Here is a 10,934-nt window from a genome sequence, read left to right on the forward strand (position 1 = left end):
GGCTTAAAAGCACACTTTGAGAAGACCTAGAAGATATGATTAAGCTTAACCAATCATGGTTAAATTTAATCAAATAAAGGAAAGGATTAATTCGAAATTTCTCAAATTGGAGTCAAAATCGGATTGGATTCAATTTGGGATTCTGCATACATCTCGGTATTTTGGCCATAACTTTCAGCTCAAATATCCGATTGAGGTTATTCAAGTGGCACTGGAAAGCTAACTCAAATTTCTACAAATCATTGTGAAATAGTATTTTCCTAATTCGGAGCGCCACATTGCCAAAATCGCCCCGCAAGATAGGAACGCAATTTTTGGTGAATCCTATTCCGATTTGGACTTAGGTTTTCTTTATCCTAATTGGACTTGGACTTAAATCTCCGAAATTTATAGGATTACTAGGGCTTCTAGGACTCTCCTAAGCCCTATAAATAGGCCTCTAAGCATTGAGAAAAGACACACCGCCTCTTAGAGCAAAATTCAGTAAATTGTCTTTGGAGCTTAGGAGATCATGAGCGGCTAAACCCCTTCGTGGGGTATTGATGTAGCCCTTTCCAAGCACAATGGTTTGATTGTATTTAATTTCTAGATTTTCAATTTATGCATGTTGATTGTATAATTATGAGGATTGCTACAATTGATTTATGTTCTTAATTATTAAATGCAATTGCTCTTAAATTCCAAAATCAATATTTGTGAAATTCTTCTCTTGTCTTAGAAAGTATTTTACTTTTATTGATCTCAAATCATTCTTGTTTTCTGTGATTATGAGGATGATGGTTATACAATGGGTTTAATTGACATATGATCAATAGGATTTGATAGGCCATGCCTAGGGAAGACGGATTGTACTACACCCTAGTTTAGTGTAATTTAGGTAGACAGTCCGTGCCAACCGAAGATGGGTTACACTTATTCATTGATTGTATGTATCCTGTTATAGAATTTGATAATTTATACCTAGGGAAGACGGGTCGTACCGCATCTTAGTGGTTAGGTGGACGATCCGTGCCAACCGAAGATAGATTATGCTTATTCTTTAATAAGGTAGTTTCTTGTTTATTTATAACATGCATAGAATGAATTTATGGGATTAATTATGATTGACCATTGTTGTGCGGATAGAGGTGAAGTCAATACCCTACTCTCTCTCTCTTATTTTAAATCTCTTTTATTTTCATGCACTTTAGTTTTTAAGCAAATCAAATCAAAACCCCTTTTAATTAAGTTAACTTTGATCTTTTAATTTTGATAATTAAACCCTTGCAGTCCTTGAGGTTCGACACCCTCTCTATAGCCGTATCCTACAAAGATTCGTCCTATTGCGAGTGGTTATTTTTATAATTGATATTTTTGGTCACAAAAATACCACATCAATTTTTGGCGCCGTTGCCGGGGACTGCTTAACGGTTTTATTGTCAAATTTTAGAGATTAACTTTAGCTTAATAAATTATTTTCCTGTTTTAAGTTGCTAAATTTTAATTTTGTTTTGCGTTGATTTTATTCTTTTTCAGAAACTGCAAACAGGTCCGTAAGCTGCCTTCTCTGTGACTGCGATCGAACGCACCCTACCGTGCGATCGAGCGCACTTGCGGCATTCTGCATCCAGACCCTAAGTGCACACTAAGGCCGTTTGTGAGCTTGTTTGTTTTCTGTTTTAGCTTAATTTTTTTTTTCTGTTTTCTTTTAAATTTCTGTGTAGTTTATGCTAGGTCGTCGTTCTTTATCTTTTCCATTAATTTCTTGCGACCTTGAAATTGAACGCACTCTTAGACGAATTAGATCCCAAAAGAACTCTAATTTGCTAGAAGAGCGTTCCACTGAGACCATGGGGGACGGTAACCACGTAGCATTGCAAGATCACTATCTTCCTACCACTTACACTACTCCCACATGTCTTCGGTTGCCGGAAATTACGGCAACCCATTATGAAATTAAGCCTAGCACTATACGAAGTTTACCTTCCTTCTTAGGGCTTAGCACTGAAAATCCTTATGAATTCCTCAGTGATTTCGAATCAATCTGTGAGACCACTAAAATGAATGGATTCACTGAGGATGCCCTAAGGATGCGTCTTTTTCCTTTCTCCCTCAAGGAAAAAGCCAAACATTGGTTCCAGTCCTTAACACCCAATTCTATCACTTCTTGGGCTCAATTGCAACAAGAATTTCTTAAGAAGTACTTTCCCATAGGCATGACCAATGATACTAGGAGAGCCATTACTACATTCTCCCGGTACGAGGGAGAGGATTTCCATGAGACTTGGGATAGGTTGCAGACCTTGCTTAGATCATGTCCACACCACGATGTCCCAAAATGGCAGCTAGTGTAGTGTTTTTATGATGGCCTGACCGAGTCCAATAGAAAAATGGTAGATGCATCATGTGGGGGGACATTCATGTTGAAAAGTGAAAATGAAGCATGGTCTATGTTTGAAAACTTAAGTAACAATTCTCTTCAGCAGGTTTCCGCCAGACGAAGGGCACCAGCACCTAAAGCACCCAAGACGGAGAGTTTGTATGAAGCAGGCCATTCCCCAAACATAGCCAACCAAGTAGTTGAGGCTATCACCAAGAAGCTAGATCAAGTTTTGATGACTGCTGGTTTTACTCCTAATACTGCTCACAGGCACACACCACATAAATCTTGCTCATTTTGTTCAAGTCCTATGCATCATGAAAATAATTGCCCTCTTGCTGGAAATTATATTGATGTTGCTAATGAGCAGGTTAATGCAGCTTTCTCCAAACCAGGTAATGATCCGTACTCCAATTCCTACAACCCCGGGTGGAGAAATCATCCCAATTTCTCATGGAAGAACTCAAATTCGGGCAACTCAGCCCCAGGGCCATACAATCAAGCTCAATCCAACAGGCAGCCTTACCAACCTCAATCCACTTACCGGCCTCCACAGCAGCACTACCAGTCTCCATCAGAGTCTAATTTTGAGGATCGGATTCTAAAAGCAGTGAATGAGCTAACCAACGAGATAAAGCAGTCAATCAAATCTCAAGAGGAAAGAGTAAACTCACATACCCACTCCATTGCCAAACTAGAAGCTCAAGTTGGACAACTTGCCAATACCCTTAACAGGAGGGAAGAAGGAAAGCTTCCAAGTCAGCCAGTGACCAACCCTAGGGGACTATACATGGTAGAAGGAAGCACATCTCAACTGGAGCAAGTTCAAGCCGTCACCACATTGCGAAGCGGAAGACTGGTTGACAATCATGTGGAAGAAAAGAAGGATGAGCAAATCGAGGCCCCACAGAATCTGCATCAGGACAAGGGTAAACAAGTAAGCATCGAGGCATCTTCATCATCTACCCCCACTCCTGAGGTACCATATGAGCCTAAGGCCCCTTTCCCAGAACGTCTCAAGGCACCTTCCCACTTCGGGAAACAAGGAGAGAAGATACAAGACATGATGGAAACCTTCAAGCAGGTTCAAATCAACATCCCACTCCTTGAGGCCATCAAGCAAATTCCAGCCTATGCAAAGTTTCTGAAAGACCTGTGCACTCAAAAGAGGAAGAATCAGAAGCACATTCCCAAGAAGGTCATTCTCACCGAGCAAGTAAGCTCTCTGATTCAGCATAACACTCCTCCAAAGTTCAAAGACCCTGGAGCGCCTACAATTTCATGCGTCATCGGAAACACCGAGATTGAGAGAGCTCTCCTCGACTTAGGAGCTGGTGTTAATTTGCTTCCATACTCGGTATATCAGAAACTGGGCCTAGGGGAATTGAAACCGACAAGTACTGTCTTGCAATTGGCTGACCGCTCGATCAAGAAACCCCGCGGGATTGTGGAGGATGTCATTATCAAGGTGGACAAGTTCTACTATCCAGTTGACTTTATAGTTCTGGACACAGAACCGGTCCCAAATCCAGAGAAGCAAATTCCTGTCATCCTTGGGCGACCTTTCCTTGCCACAGCCAATGCATGCATAAATTGCCGAACCGGAGTAATGAAGATCTCCTTTGGAAATATGAAGATCAGATTGAACATCTTCAATGCCTTCCAGAATGCTGCCTGATCAGAATGCATGTTACCTCTTGGATGACATTGGAGAAACTGTTGAAGACCCACTTCCTGATCCTCCATCTAGAGCCCCATCATGGAGCAACCCACCGGAGCCAATGCCTCTCACTTCAAGTACTCCACCACCTGATGACAACCCCACAGGGGACATATTTCATTCAAAAGTTGCTGAAGTTGATTTCATTGGGGTGGAAAATTTTTTGGCAAATTCCCTGGCTACCCCAGTTTTTGAGAACTCCCATAGAGACAAGAGGTTGATCATGAAATCAGTTCGGGACAAACACCCTGAACATTGTCATGGGGAGCATCAAGACCTATTCGCTGGGAGAGGCAGTTTCGGGATGTTAAGAAGAATCCTCTTCCTTGTGGAGTGCTACATGATCATAAAGAAGAAGGGATGGAAGAGTTTGATTGGACTTCTGAAGGATCGAGGTAAGATCCTTCGGGACTCGGACTTACATTGAGAAATACCTCCTAGGATCAAGTGCAGGCCCTGTGCGCTTGACCCTCCACTCCACCAGGGCATATGATCTCCATCCAGGTTTATTTTATCCATTGTTGCTTCATTCTTTGTTTATCTTTTTACAACAATGTGTGCACTTGATTGGTATTTGGTTGGAGTATCACTTTATTTTTAGGACATGTGTTTTTGCATTCAAGTTTGGGGGTATGATATGCCCACATCTGCTCATTCAGGTATTTCTGTACTCTTGATCTTATTCTTTAGTTCTATACATACATTGGGGACAATGTATGATTCAAGTTTGGGGGTATGGAAAAACAAAACACGGTCCATTTTTATTGTTATGTCATTCTTAAGCATATGGTTGAGCTTTGATTTTGGTTTAAATTTCATTGATAGGCTTAAAGTTATGAACACATGATCATATGACTTAGGGATTTTAAGTCTTGTTACTTACTTTTGGCAACATGAGATGCTTCTTGTTTCAATTTAAATCTATCTTGAGCACACTAGCACATGTCTGTGAGGTATGAATTTTGAGACCAATTATGTTTGTTTTCAATGTCTTGAATTCTGTTGGGTGACATATTGGATGAATAACTTTGGCATGATATATATGTATATAAAAGAAAAAAATAAAAAAAATTCAAGTTTGAATTTTTCACTGAGTAACCGGACCTCTTGCCTCATTAAGCAGTGAGTGTTCGCGTCAAAAAGTGAAATTTTTTTGGGTTGATTAATAAAATGGCTAGCTTAGCTTCGTAGCCTTTTTGACTCGAGTTAGTAAGTCCTTAGGGTGTCTTTACACCTAGTGCCCTAAAGCCATTTGGTTTGGGAGACATTGGCCTAACACTCGATACATGGGTCAACTAGAAAGCTTAAGGGAGCTAAGCATTGCAAAGCCTACAACAAAAAAAAAGACAAAAAAAAAAAAAATGTATGCCTTGGTTGTTTCATTTGATATGAAGTCCAATAAATTCTGAGATGTTGATTCATTCATACTGGAATTATTTTGAAGCCTCATGATTATGTGTTAGTTCACTTTGCACTAATTGAAATTTATGTATCTCAATCTGCCATTTGTAAGTGATTTGACTTGTAAATTCCTTGGAATTTTGAAGATAAAGTTTATAATTTTAAGCTTGTTAAGGAATGAGAACCATTATTTTTGTGATGCTTTATCCTTTTGAATGACATAATGATGACAATGTTTGTGGGTATCATTCCTGGAAAACCCTCACGAGACTTCACTCGTCCTCTAGGAAATGCCTAGGGGTTTAAAAGGCTTGTTGCATACGCTAAATGCAATCGTATATCCCACGAAAGATGGATTTATCTTTTTGTTTTTCAGTTTATTTTCTGTTTTGTATTGCTAAGGGACTAGCAATATGTAAGTTTGGGGGTGTGATAAGCGCCGAATGTTGCACATTCAAGCCCCTTAATTTGCATATGTTAATTCCTTAGCATTGTTATTTGTTTGATTTTTGTTTTGTTTTTGTGTTTTCAGGTTATAAATCAAGATGCAATTAATTCCATTCATTTTGGGCTTAAAAGCACACTTTGAGAAGACCTAGAAGATATGATTAAGCTTAACCAATCATGGTTAAGTTTAAATCAAATAAAGAAAATGATTAATTCGGAATTTCTCAAATTGGAGTCAAAATCGGATTGGATTCAATTTTGGATTCTGCATACGTCTCGGTATTTTGGCCATAACTTTCAGCTCAAATATCCGATTAAGGTGATTCAAGCGGCACTGGAAAGCTAGCTCAAATTTCTACAAATCATTGTGAAATAGCATTTTCCTAATTCGGAGCGCCACATTGCCAAAATCGCCCCGCAAGATAGGAACGCAATTTTGGGTGAATCTTATTCCGATTTGGACTTAGGTTTTCTTTATCCTAATTGGACTTGGACTTAAATCTCCGAAATTTATAGGATTACTAGGGCTTCTAGGACTCTCCTAAGCCCTATAAATAGGCCTCTAAGCATTGAGAAAAGACACACCCTTCTTAGAGCAAAATTCAGTAAATTGTCTTTGGAGCTTAGGAGATCATGAGCGGCTAAACCCCTTCGTGGGGTGTTGATGTAACCCTATCCAAGCACAATGGTTTGATTGTATTTAATTTCTAGATTTTTAATTTATGCATGTTGATTGTATAACTATGAGGATTGCTACAATTGATTTATGTTCTTCATATTAAATGCAATTGTTCTTAAATTTCAATATCAATATTTGTGAAATTCTTCTCTTGTCTTAGAAAGTATTTTACTTTTATTGAAATCAAATCATTCTTGTTTTCTGTGATTATGAGGATGATGGTTATACAATGAGTTTAATTGACATATGATCAATAGGATTTGATAGGCCATGCCTAGGGAAGACGGATTGTACTACACCCTAGTTTAGTGTAATTTAGGTAGACAGTCCGTGCCAACCGAAGATGGGTTACACTTATTCATTGATTGTATGTATCCTATTAAAGAATTTGATAATTTATACCTAGGAAAGACGGGTCGTACCGCATCTTAGTGGTTAGGTGGACGATCCGTGCCAACCGAAGATAGATTATGCTTATTCTTTAATAAGGTAGTTTCTTGTTTATTTATAACATGCATAGAATGAATTTCTGGGATTAATTATGATTAGCCATTGTTGTGCGGATAGAGGTGAAGTCAATACCCTACACTCTCTCTCTTATTTTTAATCTCTTTTATTTTCATGCACTTTAGTTTTTAAAGAAAATCAAATCAATTCTCCTTTTTAATTAAGTTAATTTTGATCTTTTGAATTTTGATAATAAAACCCCTGCAGTCCTTGAGGTTCGACACCCTCTCTATAGCCGTATCCTACAAAGATTCGTCCTATTGCGAGTGGTTATTTTTATAATTGATATTTTTGGTCACAAAAATACCACATCAGGGATCCCAAAGGACTTGGACAGGAGGAGAATCCCTTTGATCATGTCAGCAACACCGCAATTGGCCCAAGCAAAGACCGATAATTAACCAATTTAACTATCATTATGAGTAGATTTGTGAGTACCGAGTGCTTGATAATTAGTTAAGTCAACTAATTAGCGGTTACAAGTTATTATCAATAGATTCTAAAATCAAAATTGGATATTAAAAAGGATGGATAAAGAGCAGAAAAGATACAAAAAGAAAAGCAGATAAACTCCATTCCCCTGCATACACGTACGCGTACACTAAAACTTAAGTACACTCCAAATGGTAGAAAGCCAGAACTTCACCCAACATTTGGCAGACACAACGAAGTGTCCTTATTCACCATATACGTTCTCTTTTTACATAACGCACGTACACTTGTAGACTCTACTCCACGCCAAGCCTCTTCGTCATCTCCACGATAAACTCAAAAACCTTCTTCTGGTCAGGAAGAGTCTTGGCAACACTCTCCCTTTGCAGGCACCTTTTAGCCCATGTAATAATCTTGGGGCACTCTGCCTCCATGCTGAAGTTGCCAAATGTCTCATAAGCATGAAACCAGCTGTAGAAAGTGATGAGAGAAAGGTCCACAAACCCAAAACTTTCACCCCCAAAGAAAGCCTTCTCTCCGAGCTCTACTTCCAATATCTTGAAGGTTTCAAAGAACTCTTTCTTTGCTGCCTTCTGTTCTTCTCCTTTTGTGGTCCATACTCTCCTTGAAACATCATACACCTGCATTTTAATTTGAACTCAAATTGTATTACCACTCTCCATATATATATATATATATAGATTTATTAAAAACAAATAAATTGCAGAGACGTTTACTTACCTTCTTATCAACAAAATCAGCCCAGAACCTGGCTTGAGCTCTCTGGTAAGGATCAGAGGGCAACAACGGACACCTGTCCTTCCACACCTCGTCAATGTACTGAACGATGATAAGGGATTCACAAACCGGTTTACCGTTGTGGATGAGAACCGGGATCTTCTTGTGAACCGGGTTCATCTTGAGAAGCAGCTCGCTCTTGTTCCTCAGGTCCTCCTCCTTGTACTGGTACTTGATCCCCTTCTCAGCCAGCGCGATCCTCACCCTCATCCCAAACATGCTGGCCCAGAAATCCAGAAGAACAATCTCGTCCGCCATTTTTCAGTCACACACCTGAACTAAAGATCAAAGCAAAGCAAGTACATATGCGGAGGTGGGTTTTTGTGTGTAGGTCGCTTGCGGCTTTTAAAGACCTGAAATTATAAAAAAAAGGTTGCCGCATTTCGATGGTAATTACGTAGCTGTAGTAAATGTGTGTCTGTGTCGGTTTTGCCTTCTTCCTAAGTCTAGTACCTTCCGGAGTCCGCACGATGTCATTGCTTCCGTCATGTGTTTATCACTTATTTCAAAGCGTAAACCCATGAAAAAAGATAATTACTATATATTATTCTAGGATAAACTTACCAGTGCCTTCTAGGCTCTAGCTTCTCCCTATGGTCTCTCTCTTCCTATTTTCCAATTTAAAAATTAATTTGCACCCTTCAAACACTACAACGGCCATGCCACATATCAACTTTAAAGATAAAAGTATGATACTTATCTAGTATATAGCATTATCATACAAGTTGCATCGATACTTTTAGCCACTCATTCAAATTGGGACAACAAAGCCATAAAAAAATATGTAAATAATAGGAGTATTTCTTTGAAGTGTGTTTGGTGGCAAAAAACCCATTTGGGTGGTTCACCCAACAAGAAGGTCCCACGTTCTACATGGCATAGGCTGATTTGACCATCCTCTTTAATTGCTAAAATGGTTGTAAGTTCTTGTAACAACCCTTAGTGGCTTGAAAGTGGCCCCACATACCCTTAGGCATAAAAGTGATTCGATCATCCTCTTTATCCTTAGTGGCTCGAAAGTGGCCCCACATACCCTTAGGCATAAAGGTGATTCGATCATCCTCTTTAGTTCGCTAGAATGGTTGTGACCACCCTTAATATCCCGAAAGTGGTCGATCCTGAGAGGCTTGGATAGTGCGATCACCTCCGAACCTCCATTTGGGAGTGGCCGCTACCTCCAAAACCCAGATAACCATCCCTCTGTTTTTTTCTTTAATTTCTTGTTCGAGTTGGTCCTTGGCACTCTTTTTTGAACTCAAAAAACTTTACAAATTTGAATGGCAAAGCTAAAAACTAGCCTTTCAGTAAGTTTGGTGGCAATTTGTGTATTTCGTGTTCTAACCAAAATTATGAATCATCATCCATAAATTATATCGTATATTCGTATACAGAAGAAAGCGGGCAAAAATTAAGTCCAAGAATACAGAGCAACTCTGTTGCCCAAAAGAGCAAAAAGAATTTGAAACAGAACAATAATGGAGGACATGTACAAGAATATGCTTGTAAGTCTAGTCTAGATAAAGGTTGTTTACTTGTTCGATCGAATCAATGCAATCTGAACCCGATCTCCATAAGACTGTAAGACAAAGAATCACGAAGACTGTAAGACAAAAGAATCATAGAGGAGCTTAATTAGCTCCAAATAATTAAGTCCATGCAAATTGGTGTGTAGATCTTATGATCCATGGCATCATGGAGTTCTAGAAGAATCCATCTTGGCATTTTAGAAGAATCCTCTGTAATCGCCTCCCACTACCTGAAGGAGTCTTAGAATTTGAAGCTTCTTGTTCGAAGTTTGTGGCTTAGCAATCAGACATGCCATTGCCACCCACTTGTTCTCTCTGCACTAGACGCTCTGCATCTCCCATTTCAACCTCGCCTCCTTTCCATACTCCCTCGTTTTGAAAGAGCAATTCAATTTCCTCTAAAGACTTCCCTTTTGTTTCTGGAACGCATGTATGGACAAAAGCAATGGCGAAAACTGAAATTACAGAAAAAATAAAGAAGGTTCCCGCTACTGTGATTGCACGAGACACCGAGAGGAAGGACATAGCAACCACGCCACTACTAACCCTACTGCCTACTGCCCCAAGTGCTGATGCTTGAGCTCTAAGCCTCAGAGGGAAGATTTCGGATGACAATACCCAACAAATCGGGCCGAGTCCTACTGAGAAGAAGGCTACATTCCCACAAACTGCTAAAATCGCCATTCCAATCCCGATCTTTTCATTCCCCATGAAAGCTAGAGTAAGGCTGAGACCCAATAAGCAAGTAGTCATGCCGATTGTGCTTATGTAAAGTAAAGGCTTTCTCCCCACCTTGTCAATGAGAAATATGGCTACCAAGATGAACAAAGTTTTGCTCAACCCAACAGCAACGGTTGCTGCAAGAAGCTGAGTATTGCCTTTAATTCCAGCTTCTTTGAAGATTGTGGGGCTATAATAAACAGTTGCATCGATGCCTGTAATCTGTTGGAAACACTGGATTCCACAACCGGTGATTAGCATCCGCCGCACCGGAGGAGAAGGGTTTAATATTTCACGCCAGACAGCTTTTGCTTCATACTTCTCTGCATTAGTTGTCCCAGCGGC

General features: G+C 39.6%; 2 protein-coding genes across 2 annotated transcripts; both read right to left on the minus strand.

Moving 5' to 3' along the window:
* Positions 1-7,661: 7,661 nt before the first annotated feature.
* LOC132190646 (probable glutathione S-transferase) lies at positions 7,662-8,702 on the minus strand. The gene is made up of 2 exons (XM_059605685.1): positions 8,287-8,702; positions 7,662-8,186 (listed from the first exon to the last, which is right to left on the minus strand). Exons 1-2 carry the CDS (start codon positions 8,599-8,601, stop codon positions 7,842-7,844), a joined length of 660 nt encoding a protein of 219 aa, XP_059461668.1. The 5' UTR covers positions 8,602-8,702; the 3' UTR covers positions 7,662-7,841.
* A 1,021-nt stretch (positions 8,703-9,723) lies between these two features.
* Positions 9,724-10,934, minus strand: LOC132190912 (probable polyol transporter 4; the record flags this gene model as incomplete). Its single annotated transcript, XM_059605936.1, has 1 exon — positions 9,724-10,934. A coding segment is annotated over one exon (789 nt), but the record flags the coding sequence as incomplete, so codon positions are not given.

This window comes from Corylus avellana, chromosome ca8 (assembly GCF_901000735.1).
Source record: "Corylus avellana chromosome ca8, CavTom2PMs-1.0".
NCBI lineage: Eukaryota > Viridiplantae > Streptophyta > Magnoliopsida > Fagales > Betulaceae > Corylus > Corylus avellana.

Bases quoted from the DNA above. Each gene is read 5' to 3' on its own strand.
- LOC132190646 (XM_059605685.1), bottom strand. From the start codon at position 8,601: ATGGCGGACGAGATTGTTCTTCTGGATTTCTGGGCCAGCATGTTTGGG. The intron at 8,187-8,286 runs GTAAGTAAACGT...ATTAAAATGCAG, and splicing joins CTGATTTTGTTGATAAGAAG to GTGTATGATGTTTCAAGGAG.